This window comes from Oncorhynchus clarkii, chromosome 24 (genome assembly GCF_045791955.1).
Source record: "Oncorhynchus clarkii lewisi isolate Uvic-CL-2024 chromosome 24, UVic_Ocla_1.0, whole genome shotgun sequence".
NCBI lineage: Eukaryota > Metazoa > Chordata > Actinopteri > Salmoniformes > Salmonidae > Oncorhynchus > Oncorhynchus clarkii.
In genome coordinates this window covers 39,139,934-39,163,248 of record NC_092170.1, presented here as the reverse complement: position 1 = coordinate 39,163,248, position 23,315 = coordinate 39,139,934, and the positions used below count along the sequence as shown (strand labels likewise).

Sequence of the window (23,315 nt, the reverse complement as noted above, 5' to 3'; positions counted from 1 at the left end):
CTGGCTAGAGAGGGTTACATTATTAGGCAGATTAATCTCCTCTGGCTAGAGAGGGTTACAGTATTTGGCAGATTAATCTCCTCTGGCTAGAGAGGGTTACATCATTAGGCAGATGAATCTCCCCTGGCTAGAGAGGGTTACATTATTAGGCAGATTAATCTCCTCTGGCTAGAGAGGGTTACATTATTAGGCAGATTAATCTCCTCTGGCTAGAGAGGGTTACATTATTAGGCAGATTAATCTCCTCTGGCTAGAGAGGGTTACATTATTAGGCAGATTAATGTTCTGAGCCCTTTTAAACTAATTTATGTTTATGGGCGGACTGGTCAATCTTTTGGCCAGTGGACCAGTCTAATTTAGGTTTATGTGGGTGGGGGCCTTAAGGGAGGGGGGAAAGGGCCAGTCTAATTTAGGTTTATGTGGGTGGGGGCCTTAAGGGAGGGGGGAAAGGGCCAGTCTAATTTAGGTTTATGTGGGTGGGGGCCTTAAGGGAGGGGGGAAAGGGCCAGTCTAATTTAGGTTTATGTGGGTGGGGGCCTTAAGGGAGGGGGGAAAGGGCCAGTCTAATTTAGGTTTATGTGGGTGGGGGCCTTAAGGGAGGGGGGAAAGGGCCAGTCTAATTTAGGTTTATGTGGGTGGGGGCCTTAAGGGAGGGGGGAAAGGGCCAGTCTAATTTAGGTTTATGTGGGTGGGGGCCTTAAGGGAGGGGGGAAAGGGCCAGTCTAATTTAGGTTTATGTGGGTGGGGGCCTTAAGGGAGGGGGGAAAAGGGCCAGTGTGTTAGAAATGCCAGGGATGATGTTTTTTCCCAGACTACACCTGAATATGTTCTCCCTACAGACATAAGTGTTCCGTTTTAAAAATAAAACACTGAAGAAAATTTGATTAAAATAGCTGAATGGTTAGCCTACACAATTTATTTTGGTTCACATTGGCAAAATGAATGTGTATCTAACTGTATCAACAAAAGCACATGCAACTCTTGTCAGATAAGCCCGGAAAAAAAGCGGATGTTCTGCCCCCTCGCGACAGACAGACAGCCTGCAGGGAACAGAAGGCAATCGGATGCAGCACCACTGACAGCTCTCTTCATCCGCTGCCTCTCACTCCCGAGGAGTGGGCGTGCGCTCTCGGGTTCCATTGCCTACTGTTCTACAAAGACATATTTCCTGGCAAGACAAAAACACTCCCAACATGAATGTATGAGTCAAATTGAGAACTTCCTAGGATCATACCAACAAAAAAAAGCGTTATTTTTTTTTAACAAATTGGCTACATAGTAAAGACATTAAAGCATGGGCTTTGATGTTGCACTCACAACAATGTAGTGATTTTTTCCCCCCCAGACCTATGCATAACAAATGCTTATTTATCACACTCACAATGACAGCCTCAGAAAACCAGCAAAGCACAGGCATATCAAAAGTCAAATTAAGAATTTAGGAATGGAGCAACTCATTCAGAAGACAGTCCAGGTTTAAACATAGGCTACATTTTGATAATACACCCTCGCCCCTCATCACCTAGTATACCATTACACATACATTGAAATCCAGTAGAATTTAGTAGAAGCTTACCCTTCTCAAAACTGAGATTGTTGGATACTTCGAGTTCAGCCATTTAAGACTAATTTTGTGCTTGCATAGCTTTGGATAAAGAGGGAGCGATACTGTTTTGAGGTAGTGCTCTCAATTCGTTTTTTTGTCCGTTCATCCACTTTGGACATCATTTCCATTAGATAGTCTCCAGTAAGGTACAATAGTTGCCCAGGCGTGAAATCCCATATGTTGGTCTGAAATTACCCCCATGCTGCTCTTAGTCCAAATGGAACGCATGTTTTCATCCGTGTCACACAGTCGCCAAACGACCCAGAGATGAACTGAACTGACAGAAACAGTCTCTCTGAACGCTCCACAAAACCTGCTTGCTTATCTCTCCTGCGCAACATAAACACGCATGTCTCCGCTTATCTCTCTGCGCAGAGAGAGCGAAGGCGATGGAGGGTGTTACAATCCTCACATCAGTCGCGCAGAGCGAAAAATGCGATAAACCCATTTTCTTGACATATTTACGCGATAGCCTGGCGAGGGGGTGAGTGGGGCTGTCATATACGCGGAGCTACTGAAAAGCGTAAAGGTCTACGACCTCGCGAGGGACTCAAAATATACTAACCAAATTTCAGATAGTCTATGAACAAAAATCTTTCACAGGATGTTGGCCAGGTAGACTAATTGATGAAAGATAGTTCAGTGTGATTTGACATCGAGTTGCATTTAAGTCTTAAGATTGTGTTCCGGTGGAATCAAGAATGGAAAAGTTGAACTTGTGTTTTTGACAGACGTTCCACTACCTCTCATGTCACCGGCTCTGACGTGGGGAGCGCGGAATGCGATGGGGCGTTCTGGTGTTAACGTCAGTTCTGGAGAAGGGAAACTGTTTATTTATTATTTGTACTCACTCTCTCTCTGCTTTCTATTACGCATGGGTGATATTATTACCGCGTGTGCCCTACCACTGCTGCATCTCCAAAGATGTAAACTATTTCACCAATAGGAAACACATCACCCATAAATTGGCCATTCAGCCTATGATTGTTTTTCTTTTTAAGTGCAGGCTTCTGAGTGGAAAGGATATTGCCCAGGGGCTTCGTCAAACAATCACCGAGTAATTTTCCTCGCTTGACTAATATATTTGCTCATTAGAAGGCTACCAGCTTTACGGTTTGAATTGAAGAATAGATTATCACTGTGATAATTATAATATTATGAAGCCTCACTAGCTACCCATCGGGCAAAAATTGGTCGAATCAATGTTGTTTCCACGTCATTTCAACAAAACAATTCAACATTCATCAACGGATTATAAAAAAGTAATCATGGTAAGGGAATTTCGCATTTTATTCACCCAACTTCTAACCTAAATCCAATGGTATTTCACGTTGAATTCACGTTAGTTGACAACTCAACGAAATGTAAATAAAAACTAGATGTTGAAATGACGTCTGTGCCCAGTGGGTAGTCTGTTTGATGAGAAATACATGGTCATTTCCACACACTGTCATCTCTCATCTACTCCAAGTGTATAATTGCTGTAATTCCGCTTCAAGCCAAGGTTCAACATTATTCTGTTAGGGCAGTGGTTCCCAAAGTTGTTATAGCCCAGTCCCCCTTCAAACATTTAACCTCCAGCTGTACCCCCCTCTAGCACCAGGGTCAGCACACTCTCAAATTTTGTTTTTTGCCATCCTTGTAAGCCTGCCACACGCACACACACTATATGATACATTTATTAAACATAAGAATGAGTGTGAGTTTTTGTCACAACCCGGCTTGTGGGAAGTGACAAAGACCCAACTCACTCAGGTGCTTCGCTATATCACATTTGACATTGTCCGTAAGGTTGAGTTAATTTGCACACAAAAAAATCATACAATGATGGAAAGACCTGTGTGTTGTCCTTGTTAATGCAGACAGAGAAGAGCTCCAACTTCTTAATTATAGCCTCAATTTTGTCCCGCACATTGAATATAGTTGGGGAAAGTCCCTGTAATTCTAAATTCAGATCATTCAGGCGAGAGAAAAACATCACCGAGATAGGCCAGTCGTGTGAGAAACTCGTCATCATGTAAGCAGTCTATGAGTATAACAGAACTGAAATAGTAGGCGAAAACCTGAGACAAATCCATCCAGGACGTGGGATTTTTTTATGTTTATAGTTTTCCATTGACTGCCTACACAGATTCCATTGACCCCCCCATAAAGATAACAGACACATATCAGGAGCTGTGTCAGGCCTGCCACTTTTGTTGACTCATCCAGCTTTAAGGCATGTAATTCACTGGCTTGTATGCGAAGCAGTAATTGTTTCAAAACACCTCCTGCCATGTCTCTGATGCGTCGTGAAACAGTGTTGTTTGATGAAGACACAGTCTGTATCGTTTCTTTGTCCTTTTCCCCCAACATTGTCCCAGTCATATCTACAGCAGCAGGAAGAATTAAGTCCTCCACAATAGTATGGGGCTTGCCTGTCCTAGCCAGTCCTCCACAATAGTATGGGGCTTGTCTGTCCTAGCCACTCCTCCACAATAGTATGGGGTTTGCCTGTCCTAGCCAGTCCTCCACAATAGTATGGGGCTTGTCTGTCCTAGCCACTCCTCCACAATAGTATGGGGCTTGTCTGTCCTAGCCACTCCTCCACAATAGTATGGGGTTTGCCTGTCCTAGCCAGTCCTCCACAATAGTATGGGGCTTGTCTGTCCTAGCCACTCCTCCACAATAGTATGGGGCTTGTCTGTCCTAGCCACTCCTCCACAATAGTATGGGGCTTGCCTGTCCTAGCCACTCCTCCACAATAGTATGGGGCTTGCCTGTCCTAGCCACACCTCCACAATAGTATGGGGCTTGCCTGTCCTAGCCACACCTCCACCATAGTATGGGGCTTGCCTGTCCTAGCCACTCGGTAGCTCACCATATAAGACGTTTCTAGACCCTTCTTATTAATGGTATCTGTTGCTTTTATACATGTCTTACTACTCAAAAAAACTTGTGGCTTGTTTTTCAAATTGTCATGTTTTATTTCTAAATGTCTGCGCAAGAGTGAAGGTTTCCTGTGACAGAGTAACGGTTAATGTGATTGGATGAGTAACGGTTAATGTGATTGGATGAGTAATGGTTAATGTGATTGGATGTTAATTATTTGACTAAGCTACCTGTATTTGACATTGTGTTGTTATTTCGCAGAACACTAGATGGTTTAATTTTTTTTTTTGCATTTTTGGCACCCAAATGTATAGCCCGTTGGAAAAAAGAAAAATAAGAAAAAAAATATATTATATAAACTCAGCAAAAAAAAGAAACGTTCCTTTTTCAGGATCCTGTCTTTCAAATATCATTTTCACAGATCTTCACTGTAAAGGGTTTAACCTCACTAGGGTAGGGAACACTATTTTCACCTCCAGATGAAAAGTGTGCCCAAAGTAAACAGCCTGCTACTCAGGCCGAGAAGCTAGGGTATGCGTATAATTAGTCGATTTGGATAGAAAACACTCCAAAGTTTCTAAAACTGTTAAAATAATGTCTGAGTATAACATAACTGAAATAGTAGGACAAATCCATCCAGGAAGTGGGATATTTTTATGTTTGTAGTTTTCCATTGACTGCCTATACAGATTCCATTGACTTAGGACTCAAATTGCATTTCCTATGGCTTCCACTAGATGTCACCAGTCTTTAGAAATTGTTTCAGGTTTGTACTCTGAAAAATGAGGGAGTAAGACCACTCTGAATGAGTGGACACTGCAGTGTCCCAGAGGTTTTTCATACGCTCGACCGAGAGCGCGCCTATCTTGTTTTCCTTTTATATTGACAAAGCTTTTGTTTGGTTGAAGTATTATTGATTAATATGACTAAAAACAACCTGAGGATTGATTATAAACATCATTTGACATGTTTCTACGAACTTTACTGATTCTTTTCTGATTTTTCGAATGCCTGTTGTGACTGCCTTTGAGCCTTCAGGATTACTGAACTAAACGCACAAACAAAACTGAGGTTTTTGGACAATAAGAGGAGACTTTATCGAACAAAACAAACATTTATTGAGTAAATGGGAGTCATGTGAGTGCAACCATATGAAGATCATCAAAGGTAAGTGATTGATTTTATCGCTATTTCTGACATGTGTAACTTCTCTACATTATTCAATTTCTGTCAGTCACATGTCTGTGGAACTTGTTCAGTTTATGTCTCAGTTGTTGAATGTTGTTATGTTCATACAAATATTTTACACGTGTTAAGTTTGCTGAAAATAAACACAGTTGACAGTGAGAGGACATATCTTTTTTTAATATTAAATATTTTATATCTTATACGGCATTGCGTATACCCCTGTTCTGGAGGATTTATTGTTTGGGCTGAAGATCCATGTAGCTCAGTTGAAATGTTTATGGTAATTTCAGATTGATCTGACATATGCAGCAGATCCTTTTGCCTGTGGGGTGTGTTCCTCTGCCCAGGTGTTGCTGACACATGCCAGAGCTTACAATGCCCAATGGCATGTACTCATGGATGCCAAAGGAAGCCAGGCTTCCCCAAAAATAGACCTATACATTTTTAAAAAACAACACATAAAATAATGTATCTTTCCTTTCTCTGTGTTTCATTGTTTTTCCGTCAACTTGCAAGAGGCTGCATGTATCTCACTGGAGAAAGTAACCTAGCAAGTAAAACAGTGCCCCTCTTTCTCAGTATGTGTAGCCTACCTATCTGCTGCTGTCTGATCAGAAAGAGTGGGACATTGTTGCAACCCGTAGCGTTGAATGCAAGGGAAGCCAGCGAGCATTTGACCTCCCTTGATAAAAAAAAATAATAATAGCCAATCAGTGTTGAGCTAAACTGAGTGAGCTCAACTGTGATTGGTCCTGGCGCACATCAAAAACAACATGTCAAGGGAAGCCAGTTTGGATTTGGCTTCACACCAATCACATCACATCAAAAGCAGAACGTCATTTACAGAAAAAACTTTAATTGTTGCATCTCGTTGGGTCATTGTCGTCCCGTGGTTAGCTAGCTAGCTAACACCATCCCCTTCCTAAATTAGCCATGGATGGAGATAGGGATTTAGACTTAATGCTCCGTACTGGCAAATGATTATAATGGTGATTTTGATCAAACCATATATTCATATATTGTGCCACTGGCCTGAGAGGATGGGAGTTCAATATGTGGCTAAATGTAGTAGGCTAATGTTAACTAGCTGGCCTGGTGCATTGTTACCATGAAAGGAAGTTAGACTAGCGAGCAGGTATTTTAGCCAGGTAGCCTAGGACAACAAAAACGACAACATTTCACTGGACAGAGGTTGCTATCTGGTTTTGTGATGAAACAAAGGTGTGGTTGAATTAATTCTGCCGCCTTATGCCTATATATATAACGGTAACACATAGGTTGTAATACGTTTTTTTTCTGGCTTGACATCCCCAGTGATTTTACCCATGCACGGCTACTGACCACGCCTGGATAGGTACACTACATGACCAAAAGTATGTGGACACCTGCTCGTCGAACATCTCATTCCAAAATCATGGGCATTCATATGGAGTTCCCCCCCCCCCCCCCCTTTGCTGCTATAACAGCCTCCACTCTTCTGGGAAGGCTTTTCACTAGATGTTGGAACATTGCTGTGGGACTTGCTTCCATTCAGCCACAAGAGTATTAGTGAGGTCGGGCACTGATGTTGGGTGATTAGGCCTGACTCACAGTCGGCGTTCCAATTCATCCCAAAGGTGTTCAATGGGGTTGAGGTCAGGGCTCTGTGCAGGCCAGTCAAGTTCTCCCACACCGAACTCAACAAACCATTTCTGTATGGAGCTCGGGGGCATTGTCATGCATGTTGCCACAAAGTTGGAGGAACAGAATCTTCTAGAATGTCATTGTATGCTCTAGCATTAAGATTTCCCTTCACTGGAACTAAAGGGCCTGAACCATGAAAAACAGCCCCAGACCATTATTTCTCCTCCACCAAACTTTACAGTTGGCACTATGCAATCGGGCAGGTAGTGTTCTCATGGCATCCGCCAAACCCAGATTAATCCGTCGGACTGCCAGATGGTGAAGCGTAATTCATCACTCACGAATACGCGTTTCCACTGCTCCAGAGTCCAATGGCTGTGAGCTTTACACCAACTCCAGCAGACCCTTGGCATTGCGCATGGGGATCTTGTCTTGTGTGCGGCTGCTCGGTCATAGAAACCCATTTCATGAAGCTCCCGACAAACAGTTATTGTGCTGACGTTGCTTCCAGTGGCAGTTTGGAACTCAGTAGTGAGTGTTGCAACTGAGGACAGACCATTTTTTACACACTACGCACTTCAAGACTCGGCAGTAACGTTCTGTGAGCTTGTGTGGCCTACCACTTCGCGGCTGAGCCGTTGTTGCTCCTCGATGTTTCCACTTCACAATAACAGCACTTACAGTTGACCGGGGAAGCTTTAGCAGGGCATACATTTGACTAACTGACTTGTTGGAAAGGTGGCATCCTATGACGATGCCACGTTGAAAGTCACTGAGCTCTTCAGTAAGGCCATTCTACTGTCAACGTTTTGTCTATGGAGATTGCATGGCTATGTGCTCAATTTTATACACCTGTCAGCAACGGGTGTGGATGAAATAGCTGAATCCACTAATTTGAAGGGGTGTCCACATACTCTTGTATATATAGTGTATTTTCTGTATCAGCTAACCACATCATATGTTATAGCAGTCTGGTGGCTGATGGCAGTTGGCAGTCCATGACCTTGGTTAATGCTTGCAATGTCTGAGCAGGAGAAGGCAAACGTGATGTCCCAGTGTGCACCGTCCAGCACCGTCCAGCACCGTCCAGCACCGTCCAGCACCGTCCAGCACTGTCCAACACCGTCGTTCATGGATGTTGACATTTGATCTGGCCCACGATGCACATAATAATTCACATTTCCTGTCATTGTAAGATTATTGTCCTGCTGTAACAAACCGGTCAAATTAAGATATCTGTGGACATAGAGAAATAGAGAACTGTTTGCTTGCTTATGTGTGTGTGTGTGTGTGTGTGTGTGTGTGTGACACTCACCATGAAAGATGCTGTTGTCCGTGAGGAAGTGATGGCAGTACTGCGGCCCTCCTTTCCTGTTCACAACCCAGGAACTCATGACGGCGGGAGGGATGGGAGACCTGTGAAGGAGGAGGAAAGCGTGAGACAGGACACAATACAGTCCACCATAGGCTTAAGATTTGTATTTCCTGGTTCCTCTCTAGGGTTCCTGCCTTCTAGGGAGCTTTTCACTGTGATTCTGCCTCTGCATTGCTTTCTCTTTGAGGCTTCAGGCTGATTTTCTGTAAAACACTTTGTGACAATGTAAAAAAAAAATAAAGACTTTATAAAATGTGATGGATTGATTCAACTCGCGTAGCTCCTGAAATAATTGACTTTGTGTGGAATAGGGGGCACCAGGCGTGACAGCCCTATATGTGATGTGAGGAAGAAACAGCATTCACAACGTTTACAATGAAATTCCACTTTCACCTCAAAGAGGCTAAAGTGTGGCCTATTAACCCCTGAACTCTGCTCTATACAGAGGAGCTGCTCCTGAACTCTGTAGACAGACTCCTCCCCTTAGGTCAGCTGACACCAGACACCCCAGCCGGTCAGGAGCTGCTCCTGAACTCTGTAGACAGACTCCTCCCCTTAGGTCAGCTGACAACAGACACTCCAGCCTGTCAGGAGCTGTTCCTGAACTCTGTAGACAGAGGCTGTAAATCACAGGGAGATGGACCAGGAACATGTGGGAAAACAGGAGGAGAGAGGAGGAGAGATGAATGATGAGAAGAGAGGAAGGAAGGAAGGAAGGAAGGAAGGAAGGAAGGAAGGAAGGAAGGGACTGAGGGTTAAGGGGAGTAAACAGAGTGGTAGAGTAGGGGTGGCCAAATGGGACCTGGTCTGGACTGGGCTTGGAGGTGGGAAGAGACGAGCAGGTCTGGACTGGGCTTGGAGGTGGGAGGGGACTGACAGAATGGGAGCTGGTCTGGACTGGGCTTGGAGGTGGGAGGGGACTGACAGAACGGGAGCTGGTCTGAACTGGGCTTGGAGATGAGAAGAGACTGACAGAATGGGAGCTGGTCTGGACTGGACTTGGAGGTGGGAGGGGACTGACAGAATGGGAGCTGGTCTGGACTGGGCTTGGAGGTGGGAGGGGACTGACAGAATGGGAGCTGGTCTGGAGTGGGCTTGGAGGTGGGAGGGGACTGACAAGTAGCAAGAGATGAGGTCTGGGGTTGGAGGTGAGAGGTCACTATCCTGGGTAACCGCTCCACTGTGACAGGCAGCCAGTAGAAAGAGACATGACAGGACGGACACTGGAAGTTACAAATGACCCAAACAGAGGTTTATCTCTGCACCTTTATTCTGATATGGTAGTTTTATGATGGAAGACATTTTATTTTTTGGCTATTCGTCTAGTCAAACTACAATAAAGCTGGGCTTGGCCAATGTCAGAATTTAAAAAACGCACGTGTGGTCTTTCGCTGCAAGGGTTCATTTACATGTATCTAATTTAGCTCCTTACAAACCCATAATATCTATCCTTGTAGACCGTAGAACTAAGACATCCAAACACTGATTAAATGTGAAAAATACATTACATTTATACAAGCACATAGATGAAATAGTGAAATGCTGCCCGGCTCTCTGTCCTCTCTTCCATAAAGACAAATAGCATTGTCAGATCTCATATAGGAAGTTATAGACTTAGTGTTCCCGTCTGACACACAGACTTAGCATTCCGTCTGTAACTAGACAGAGAATGCTGTTGCTGAGATCCACGGTGGTTTGACCCAGGGGGAATGGTATTAATGGGCTTGAGTGTGTTGTCATGCTGTGGTGATGTGAACATGCCTCTCCTCTCTGAAACCCAAGCCGACCACGAGCCCAGGGGAACACAATCTGTTCATTCCTGTCCAATGGGGGTCGTGTGAAAATATGCCCTCATTAATAAATGCAACTGTAACAGTCTTTCTACTGTTGTTATTATTACTTTACTTATCTATTGTTCACCTAATACCTATTTATTTACTTAAAAATTGCACTGTTGGTTAGGGCCTGTAAGTAAGCATTTCACTGTAAGGTTGTATTCGGCGCACGTGACAAATAAACTTTGATTTGATTTGGTCGTCCTCTCATTCTGAAGGCTGTGTCATGGAGAGTGGATATTCTCTCATTCTGAAGGCTGTGTCATGGAGAGTGGATATTCTCTCATTCTGAAGGCTGTGTCATGGAGAGTGGATATTCTCTCATTCTGAAGGCTGTGTCATGCAGAGTGGATATTCTCTCATTCTGAAGGCTGTGTCACAGAGTGGATGAAGTTACCCGCAAGCTGATCCGAGTTCAGTTTTGCATTTCCAACCCAAGAGACCTCACCTGCACACTCATCAGTAATGAGGAAGTGCTCTATGAGGGCTCAACTGCAAAGCCTCATGGGTAATGAGATAAGTGAAGTGTGTGTGTGTGTGTATTGTCGGTTCTTCCGTTAATGACACAAACCAAATGACTAATAGTAGGAGGCACTGAGGCAGACTAACTCATTCACCAGGGACCACGGGACAACAGGGCCTGGAGACAGGGTGGGGGGCGAGAGGGGTGGGAGTGGGAGGGATGGGGATGAGAGGGGTGGGAGGTTAGAGGGACGGGAAGAGAGGGGTGGGAGGTTGGAGGGATGGGGAAGAGAGGGGTTGGAGGGACGGGAAGAGAGGGGTGGGAGGTTAGAGGGACAGGAAGAGAGGGGTGGGAGGTTGGAGGGACGGGAAGAGAGGGGTGGGAGGTTGGAGGGATGGGGACGAAAGGGGTGAGAGGGATGGATGGGGAGAGAGGTGGGAGGAGGAGGGATGGGGAGAGAGGGGTGGGATGAGGAGAGATGGGGGAGAGAGGGGTGGGAGGAGGAGGGATGGGGACGAGAGCGGTGGGAGGAGGAGGGATGAAGACGAGAGGGGGGAGAGGGATGGATTGGGAGAGAGGGGTGGGAGGAGGAGGGATGGGGAGAGAGGGGTGGGGGAGAGAGGAGGAGGAGGGATGGGGAGAGGTTTAGGTATGGGAGGTTGGAGGAGGGTGGAGGTTTAGGGATGGGAGGTTGGGGGAGGGTGGATTTTACGGGTGAGCGGTTGGGGGAGGGTGGAGGTATAGGAATGGGTGGTTGGAGGAGGGTGGTGTAGAGATGGGCGTTTGGAGGAGATTTAGGGATGGGAGGTTGGAGTAGGGTGGAGGTTTAGGGATGAGAGGTTGGAGGAGGAGGGTGGAGGTTTAGGGATGGGAGGTTGGTGGAGATTTAGGGATGGAATGTTGGTGGAGGTTTAAAGATGAGAGGTTGGAGGAGGTTTAGAGATGGGAGGTTGGAGGAGGGTGGAGGTTTAGGGATGAGGGGTTGAAAGTTGGTGGAGGTTTAGGGAAGGGAGTTTGGTAGAGGGTGAAAGTTTAGGGATGGGAGGATGGAGGAGATGTAGGGATGGGAGGTTGGTGGAGATGTAGGGATGGAAGGTTGGTGGAGGTTTAGGGATGGAAGGATGGTGGAGATGTAGGGATGGGAGGAGGGTGGAGATTTAGGGATAGGAGGTTGGTGGAGGTTTAGGGATGGGAGGGTGGAGGTGTTGGGATGGGAGGTTGGTGGAGGTTTAGGGATTGGAGGTTGGTGGAGATTTAGGGATGGGAGGTTGGTGGAGGGTGGGGGTTTAAAGATGGGAGGTTGGAGGGGGGTGGAGATTTAGGGATGAGAGGTTGGAGGAGATTTAGGGATGGGAGGTTGGAGGAGATTTAGGGATGGGAAGTTGCTGGAGGTTTGGGGATGGGAGGAGGTTTAGGGATGGGAGGTTGGAGAGGATTTAGGGATGGGAGGTTGGAGGAGGTTTAGGGATGAGGGGTTGGAGGAGGGTGGAGGTTTAGGGATGGGAGGTTGGTGGAGGTTTAGGGATGGGAGGAGGTTTAGGGATGGGAGATTGGAGGAGATTTAGGGATGGGAGGTTGGTGGAGGTTTCGGGATGGGAGGTTGGTGGAGGTTTAGGGATGGGAGGTTGGAGGAGGTTTAGGGATGGGAGGTTGGTGGTGGTTTAGGGATGAGAGGTTGGAGGAGGGTGGAGGTTTTAGGGTTGGGAGGTTGCTGGAGGTTTAGGGATGGGAGGTTGGAGGAGGTTTAGTGATGGGAGGTTGGTGGAGGTTTAGGGATGGGAGTATGGTGGAGGTTTAGGGATGGGAGGTTGGTGGAGGTTTAGGGATGGGAGGTTGGAGGAGATTTAGGGATGGGAGTTGGTGGAGGTTTAGGGATGGGAGTGTGGAGGTGTTGGGATGGGAGGTTGGTGGAGGTTTAGGGATTGGATGTTGGTGGAGATTTAGGGATGGGAGGTTGGTGGAGGGTGGGGGTTTAAAGATGGGAGGTTGGAGGGGGGTGGAGATTTAGGGATGAGAGGTTGGAGGAGATTTAGGGATGGGAGGTTGGAGGAGATTTAGGGATGGGAGGTTGCTGGAGGTTTGGGGATGGGAGGAGGTTTAGGGATGGGAGGTTGGAGGAGATTTAGGGATGGGAGGTTGGAGGAGGTTTATGGATGAGAGGTTGGAGGAGGGTGGAGGTTTAGGGATGGGAGGTTGGTGGAGGTTTAGGGATGGGAGGAGGTTTAGGGATGGGAGATTGGAGGAGATTTAGGGATGGGAGGTTGGTGGAGGTTTCGGGATGGGAGGTTGGTGGAGGTTTAGGGATGGGAGGTTGGAGGAGGTTTAGGGATGGGAGGTTGGTGGTGGTTTAGGGATGAGAGGTTGGAGGAGGGTGGAGGTTTAGGGTTGGGAGGTTGCTGGAGGTTTAGGGATGGGAGGTTGGAGGAGGTTTAGTGATGGGAGGTTGGTGGAGGTTTAGGGATGGGAGGTTGGAGGTTGGTGGAGGTTTAGGGATGGGAGGTTGGTGGTGGTTTAGGGATGAGAGGTTGGAGGAGGGTGGAGGTTTAGGGTTGGGAGGTTGGTGGAGGTTTAGGGATGGGAGGTTAGAGGAGGTTTAGTGATGGGAGGTTGTTGGTGGTTTAGGGATGAGAGGTTGGAGGAGGGTGGAGGTTTAGGGTTGGGAGGTTGGTGGAGGTTTAGGGATGGGAGGTTAGAGGAGGTTTAGGGATGGGAGGTTGTTGGAGGTTTAGGGATGGGAGGTTGGTGGAGGTTTAGGGATGGGAGGTTGGTGGAGGTTTAGGGATGGGAGGTTGGAGGAGATTTAGGGATGGGAGGTTGGTTGGTGGAGATTTAGGGATGGGAGGTTGGAGGAGGTTTAGGGATGGGAGGTTGGAGGTTGGTGGAGGTTTAGGGATCTATCACTCTCTTCCTATCACTCTCTTCATCTCTCCTCTGAGCCCTCTCTTTCTCTTTTTTCAAACACACACACACACACACACACACACACACACACACACACACACACACACACACACACACACACACACACACACACACACACACAGTGCTTCTGCTTTCATCCCAAACTGAAACACCAGCTGTGGTTTTTGAGATAAGTCAATGAGTCAAAAGGTGATCGATCGGCTTTGCCAGCGCTCAGTTCAGCCTCCTTATTTGTGTGTGTGTGTGTGTGTGTGTGTGTGTGTCTAAATTAGATTGGCCATCAACTCAAAATTACACACAAAGAGAGCATCTGTCTCACACACCCCATTCCTACTACACACACTCACACACCCCATTCCTACTACACATCCACTCACACACCCCATTCCTACTACACACACACCCCATTCCTACTACACACACAATCACACACCCCATTCCTACTACACACACAATCACACACCACATTCCTACTACACACACACTATCACACACCCCATTCCTACTACACACACACACAATCACACACCCCATTCCTACTACACACACACAATCACACACCCCATTCCTACTACACACACACAATCACACACCACATTCCTACTATACACACTATCACACACCCCATTCCTACTACACACACACACAATCACACACCCCATTCCTACTACACACACACTATCACACACCCCATTCCTACTACACACACACACAATCACACACCCCATTCCTACTACACGCACACAATCACACACCCCATTCTTACTATACACACACACAATCACTCACCCCATTCCTACTACACACACACACAATCACACACCCCATTCTTACTATACACACACAATCACACACCCCATTCCTACTACACACACAATCACACACCCCATTCTTACTATACACACACAATCACACCCCCCATTCTTACTACACACACACAATCACACACCACATTCCTACTACACACACAATCACACACCCCATTCCTACTACACACACACAATCACACACCCCATTCCTACTACACACACACAATCACACACCCCATTCCTACTACACACACCAACACAAACCCCATTCCTACGACACACACACAATCACACACCCCATTCCTACTACACACACACTCACACATCCCATTCCTACTACACACACACACACTCACACACCCCATTCCTACAACACACAAACAATCACACACCCCATTCCTACTACACACACACACTCACACACCCCATTCCTACTACACACACACACTCACACACCTCATTCTTACTACACACACACACACTCACACATCCCATTCCTACTACACACACACACAATCACACACCCCATTCTTACTATACACACACAATCACACACCCCATTCCTACTACACACACACAATCACACACCCCATTCCTACTACACACACACAATCACACACCCCATTCCTACTACACACACACAATCACACACCCCATTCCTACTACACACACCGACACAAACCCCATTCCTACTACACACACACAATCACACACCCCATTCCTACTACACACACACTCACACATCCCATTCCTACTACACACACTCACACACCCCATTCCTACAACACACAAACAATCACACACCCCATTCCTACTACACACACACACTCACACACCCCATTCCTACTACACACACACACTCACACACCTCATTCTTACTACACACACACACACACTCACACATCCCATTCCTACTACACACACACACACTCACACACCCCATTCCTACTACACACACACACTCACACACCTCATTCTTACTACACACACACACACTCACACATCCCATTCCTACTACACACACACACACTCACACACCCCATTCCTACTACACACACACACTCACACACCTCATTCTTACTACACACACACACACTCACACATCCCATTCCTACTACACACACACACAATCACACACCCCATTCCTACTACACACACACAATCACACACCCCATTTCTACTACACACACTATCACACACCCCATTCCTACTACACACACACCGACACTGACAGTTCAATAAAAAACATCACAAATGAATTCCCTCCTGTCCTCTGGCTTAGCATCATACGTGATACAATGTTATCCACATTACAGCTGTTCCCAATTATTTACACACTAAATCTGATCCATGAGGCACCCAAACCTGTATCTCATTTAGCAGAACCAGAGACACCACATCTGCAATACTACCGACACACGTTTTACACTCCAAGCTACCGACACACGTTTTATACTCCAAGCTACCGACACACGTTTTATACTCCAAGCTACCGACACACGTTTTATACTCCAAGCTACCGACACACGTTTTATACTCCAAGCTACCGACACACGTTTTATACTCCAAGCTACCGACACACGTTTTATACTCCAAGCTACCGACACACGTTTTATACTCCAAGCTACCGACACACGTTTTATACTCCAAGCGCAATTCTCTAACAAACATTTGGCAAAATGCCAAACACACATTTCTTCATTCACGACTGAAATCTTCTTGTGTGCAAATGACAAGGGGACACTGTTCAACAAGCTATTTCGGGGACACTATTGATTAGGCTACTACTATAACAGGCAAGGGGACACTATTTATTAGGCTACTACTATAACAGGCAAGGGGACACTATTTATTAGGCGACTGCACTACTATAACAGGCAAGGGGACACTATTTATTAGGCTACTACTATAACAGGCAAGGGGACACTATTTATTAGGCTACTACTATAACAGGCAAGGGGACACTATTTATTAGGCTACTACTATAACAGGCAAGGGGACACTATTTATTAGGCTACTACTATAACAGGCAAGGGGACACTATTTATTAGGCGACTGCACTACTATAACAGGCAAGGGGACACTATTTATTAGGCTACTACTATAACAGGCAAGGGGACACTATTTATTAGGCGACTGCACTACTATAACAGGCAAGGGGACACTATTTATTAGGCTACTACTATAACAGGCAAGGGGACACTATTTATTAGGCTACTACTATAACAGGCAAGGGGACACTATTTATTAGGCTACTACTATAACAGGCAAGGGGACACTATTTATTAGGCGACTGCACTACTATAACAGGCAAGGGGACACTATTTATTAGGCTACTACTATAACAGGCAAGGGGACACTATTTATTAGGCTACTACTATAACAGGCAAGGGGACACTATTTATTAGGCTACTACTATAACAGGCAAGGGGACACTATTTATTAGGCTACTACTATAACAGGCAAGGGGACACTATTTATTAGGCGACTGCACTACTATAACAGGCAAGGGGACACTATTTATTAGGCTACTACTATAACAGGCAAGGGGACACTATTTATTAGGCGACTGCACTACTATAACAGGCAAGGGGACACTATTTATTAGGCTACTACTATAACAGGCAAGGGGACACTATTTATTAGGCTACTACTATAACAGGCAAGGGGACACTATTTATTAGGCTACTACTATAACAGGCAAGGGGACACTATTTATTAGGTGACTACACTACTATAACAGGCAAGGGGACACTATTGATTAGGCTACTACTATAACAGGCAAGGGGACACTATTGATTAGGCTACTACTATAACAGGCAAGGGGACACTATTTATTAGACTACTACACTACTATAACAGGCAAGGGGACACTATTGATTAGGCTACTACTATAACAGGCAAGGGGACACTATTGATTAGGCTACTACTATAACAGGCAAGGGGACACTATTGATTAGGCAACTACACTACTATAACAGGCAAGGGGACACTATTGATTAGGCTACTACACTACTATAACAGGCAAGGGACACTATTGATTAGGCTACTACACTACTATAACAGGCAAGGGGACACTATTGATTAGGCTACTACTATAACAGGCAAGGGGACACTATTGATTAGGCTACTACACTACTATAACAGGCAAGGGGACACTATTGATTAGGCTACTACTATAACAGGCAAGGGGACACTATTGATTAGGCTACTACTATAACAGGCAAGGGGACACTATTTATTAGGCTACTACTATAACAGGCAAGGGGACACTATTTATTAGGCTACTACACTACTATAACAGGCAAGGGGACACTATTTATTAGGCTACTACACTACTATAACAGGCAAGGGGACACTATTTATTAGGCTACTACACTACTATAACAGGCAAGGGGACACTATTTATTAGGCTACTACACTACTATAACAGGCAAGGGGACACTATTTATTAGGCTACTACACTACTATAACAGGCAAGGGGACACTATTTATTAGGCTACTACACTACTATAACAGGCAAGGGGACACTATTTATTAGGCTACTACACTACTATAACAGGCAAGGGGACACTATTTATTAGGCTACTACACTACTATAACAGGCAAGGGGACACTATTTATTAGGCTACTACACTACTATAACAGGCAAGGGGACACTATTGATTAGTCTACTACACTACTATAACAGGCAAGGGGACACTATTGATTAGGCTACTACACTACTATAACAGGCAAGGGGACACTATTTATTAGGCTACTACACTACTAGAACAGGCAAGGGGACACTATTGATTAGGCTACTACTATAACAGGCAAGGGGACACTATTGATTAGGCTACTACACTACTATAACAGGCAAGGGGACACTATTGATTAGGCTACTACACTACTATAACAGGCAAGGGGAATAACTCTAAAATAGGATTATGAAAACGACACTGAACTAGGTAAAACAATCCCTGTGTTTTTGTATACCGAGGTGAAACCCACACATGGACACGATCCAATATAACACTTACTGTACAGGTATTTATCCCCTCTCTATCAGTGTATATGGTTAAAGTGGAGTGTTTTACTGTCCTGTGGATTGGTGGAATACCTCCACAGGTATAGGATTCCCTCCCTGCTGCTTTTTATCAAGCTAGACCAGAGCCCAGGGTCACTGCCGGCCTGTCCTCCTGGCTACACACACAAACCCACGTACGCACACACACTCGCTTATCCTCAATCGAGCATAGGGTAATTCTAAGGCTAAGAGTTGAAGTAATTCAGACACATGTATCATTTGGAGTTTGAAGATGGAGTCCAAGTCATCTATTATTTACAGCCAGCCCTGGGAGAAGTCAGTCTTCTCCAAAGACCCGCAGGACCGCTGCAAACAGGACAGAGCAGAACAGAGTTTCATCATGGCTGGCCCAGCCTGTATCCTCACCCTGCATCTTCTCTGTAACACTCTCCAGACCCTCCTCTCACCCTCCTGACCTAATGCTCTCCATGTCCCTCCTATCAACTGAAATACCACTGAGTAAGCATGGCTTAGTCTGTACCTCCGGGTTTGCTATCCAGTTACCAGGTGGTTTAGGACTGGGAACCTCTCAGGCAGTGGAGGCTGGTGGGAGGAGCTATAGGAGGGCAGGCTCATTGTAATGGCTGGACTGAGTGGGTCCTGGGTGGCGCAGCAGTCAAAAGCAAAGCATTGCAGTTGTTGAGGTGCCACTGCAGCTGGTGTGATAAGTAGTTGGCCTGGAGGGTCATGTTTCCGAGGACGGCCAGGAGGGTCATGTTTTGGGAGGACGCATGATTCGACCTTCGCCCTTTCCCGAACCCATTGAGGAGTTGCAGAGATGAGCCAAGGGACCTAATTCGGGGAGAGAACGGGGTCAAAAAAATAAGCTTGTGGCCAGTACTGGGACAGGAGACCGCTTGGGAATACCAACTGTCGTGAGCTCATTGTTTTTTAATCTGTGTGTTGAAACCACATGAATTCCATTCCAACCATTACAATGAGCCCTTCCTCCTATAGCTCCCACCACCAGCCTCCACTGCTCTCCTGTTATCAGTTACCAGGTCGTTTAGTGGGGGGCTCCCGAGTGGCGCAGTGGTCTAAGACTCTGCATTTCAGTACCTGGTTTGAATCCAGGCTGCATCACATTTGGCCATGATTGGTTGTCCCATAGGGCGGCTCACAATTGGCCCAGTGTCATCTGGGTTTGGCCGAGGTAGGCCATCATTGTAAATAAGAATTTGTTCATAACTGACTTGCCTAGTTAAATAAAGTATTTTTTTTAAATGACTTGTTTAGGGGCAGTGCCGTGAACTTTATCCTTTAACCTCAGACCACCACACTTCTCAAGCACGGATCCTTCTCCTTCCAACTGAGACATCTTCCCTGACTGTTTCTACCAGGAAGTGATGCAGAGCATTGAGGTAGTCAACAGTGAGAGGGTGGAGACAGGAAAGACAGTAGAGAGAGAGAAGGGGTAAAGGCGTCAGCATGCTTTAGCCAAACTCAGCTAGGCGAACTAAACGAGGGTGCTCGGCATACTCCCTTAAAAGACCTTTGCTTGAAAAACAAGAAAAAAGTGGCAATACTACTGTTTGTCCATTTTGAGATGCCATAGCCAGTATCTTCCTCAAAGTAGTCTGGATTTATCTAAAATAACTAAGAAATCTGTTATACATTTCCTGTTATACAAAAATGAAAACGAGTCATCTATCGTTGAATGACAACAAAGACGTTATTGAAGAATCCCTACTGTTGGCCAATCACAGATGAAGGGGCGTAGACTTGGGCTTGATTAGTTTCATCCTCATTCCATCTGAATGTTGTCTCTGTAGTCCAGCAACACACACAACTTTTAAACAAAATACAACCAGAGCAAAAACGGTCGTAGACCGTCTGAATTCAGCTGTCTCAACAGTTCCCTCATTGATCTTTATCTCTGTGCTAGTATATTTTTTTTTTAAAACGTCCCAAATAAGGTCAGAGAGATGAAAAGAGTGCCTTGTATGAGATGACTGGGCCGTCTTTAGAAAGAGAGAGTGGGCACTAGGCAGAGACACAGAGAACACACACAAAAACAACAATTAGGGGTTCAACAAGTGTTCTTTGAAGATCCTCAAAGTACTTTGAAGAACATTAGGGTTCTTGGCTCTGAAAATGCCCCCCAAAAGGTCATTCCAAGAACCCCATAGGAGTTGGGGTTCATTGAGGAACCTCCTTAAATTGTGTTTGTTGTTGTCGCAGGAACCTAACTGCTCAACTAAAACATTTGAATTTGAATTTGAGAGGACAGCAGGTGCAGCCACTTAACTGAAAAATGTAACGATCTCCTCAATTTAAGGTAAGGTTTGTCTCTTGTATGATCTATATTGATATTGTTTTATGATGATACCGTCTATCTTTTCATTATTGTTGGATTCACAGACGTCATCCTCCCTACGCCTCTGATGAATATATTAGGAAACCTGTTCGATCACCATGTACTACTAAATCATTCTGGCTCTGGATACAGGGAACAACAACACATTAACATGAACACGTTAGAGAATATATCCATTGGACTTGGGGCTCTGCTGGGAGTCTACCTCATATTTAGATTTTTTTAAATTCTGCTTTGCCACTAAAATCATAATAAACACTGAGAACTAAAATATGATGTTATCGTTGTTATGCCTATGTAAAGGATGTGAAATAGCTAGCTTAGTTAGCAGTGGTGCGCGCTAAATAGCGTTTCAATCGGTGACGTCACTTGCTCTGAGACCTTGAAGTAGTGGTTCCCCCTTGCTCTGAGACCTTGAAGTAGTGGTTCCCCCTTGCTCTGCAAGGGCCGCGGCTTTTGTGGAGCGATGGGTAACGATGCTTCGAGGGGTGACTGTTGTTGATGTGTGCAGAGGGTCCCTGGTTTGCGTCCGGGTCGGGGCGAGGGGACGGTCTGAAGTTATACTGTTACACATAGTATTATTATTATTAATAATAATAATTAATATTAACTCCTTTTAAAAGAGTTCTTCAAAGAACTTCTAGGGGTTCCGCCACAGTTTCAACTTGAAGAACCCCTGAAGAATACCCCAGGAACCTTTTCTGTTTTAGAATGCACACACACCTCACACTCCTGTCCTCTCTCACACGTTCTGTCTCTCTTTCTAAATCTCCATTTCTCACACATACAACCACTATTATTTGTCTTGACTGACACACACACCTCACACTCCTGTCCTCTCTCACACGTTCTGTCTCTCTTTCTAAATCTCCATTTCTCACACATACAACCACTATTATTTGTCTTGACTGACACACACACCTCACACTCCTGTCCTCTCTCACACGTTCTGTCTCTCTTTCTAAATCTCAATTGCTCACACATACAACCACTATTATGTGTCTTGACTGACACACACACCTCACACTCCAGTCCTCTCTCACACGTTCTGTCTCTCTTTCTAAATCTCCATTTCTCACACATACAACCACTATGATGTGTCTTGACTGACACACACACCTCACACTCCTGTCCTCTCTCACACGTTCTGTCTCTCTTTCTAAATCTCCATTTCTCACACATACAACCAACTATTATGTGTCTTGACTGACACACACACTACAGAAGTGGACCCACAAAGAGATCGGGTTCACTTCAACCCAATATCTACCTCCTCCATTCCTCTACTCCTCTTGTCCTCTGAGATAAATAGTTAAATGATTCATTAGGACTAACAAAGAGGACAGTTTCCACTCCAATCTTACACCCAGCAAACTGAACCACCCCATAATACTCCACTCACGTGTTCAGATGCACTGTTCGTCATCCTGTCGCAAGTGTCCAAGGGACTGACAATAACATTGGAACGTGTGTGATGTCAGGGAACGTTTTTTTAACAAGTCAGTTAAGAACACATTCTTATTTTCAATGCCGGCCTTGGAACGGCAGGTTATCTGCCTTGTTCAGGGGCAGAACGACAGATTTTTACCTTGTCAGCTCAGGGATTCGGTAACCTTTCAGTTACTAGTCCAAAACTCTAACCACTAGGCTACCTGCTGCCCCATTCAACAATGTCTACCTCAATATCATAGGAAAACAACACACCCTAACAAACACAGATGCTGTCAACATAGTGTAGGTCATTTTCATCACTGTGACAGAGGAGGAACCATGCATGACCAGGACAAGTTGACTGAACCATACCCGGACTGGCACCCATGGCTTGGACATCTGATCCCTGTAGTAGAGCTGCAGTGCCTGGTAGAGGAGGGTTACGGGTGGGGAGGCTGGGTTACTGAGCACTTGATCCTGTTATTTTAATGGGCATATTTATTTATCTTTATGACTCCTCGTGCGACTCTCGGGACCAACCACGACCAATAGCGCAGTTTATGTGATTAATAACTTTAAAAGCTCCAACTTTATGGCTATTTTTTTAAAACTCAGAAACAAATAAGTAACTGACTCTAGAACCACCAGAGGCGGGCGAACACGCCTGTATCGGTTTACATCCGAGCTATACCTACCGATAGGCCCGAACAAAGACCTGCCTTGTGGTGATTGCGGTTAACCCGCACAATGCGGTTGAGGGGGTTGGGTGAGGGGTTGCACCTTTAGGGCTTTGTCCGTGGGATGCC

At 45.5% G+C, this 23,315-nt stretch overlaps 1 protein-coding gene across 1 annotated transcript in view; it reads right to left on the bottom strand.

Moving 5' to 3' along the window:
* Positions 1 to 8,694, bottom strand: part of LOC139383003 (phospholipase C, eta 1) — a 104,766-nt gene extending 96,072 nt beyond the window's left edge. Inside the window, exon 1 of the mRNA XM_071127293.1 lies at positions 8,604 to 8,694. Coding sequence (XP_070983394.1) covers positions 8,604 to 8,682 — 79 coding nt within the window. The 5' untranslated portion in view covers positions 8,683 to 8,694. The remainder of the gene's footprint in view (positions 1 to 8,603) is intronic.
* Between the last annotated feature and the right edge of the window lie 14,621 nt (positions 8,695 to 23,315).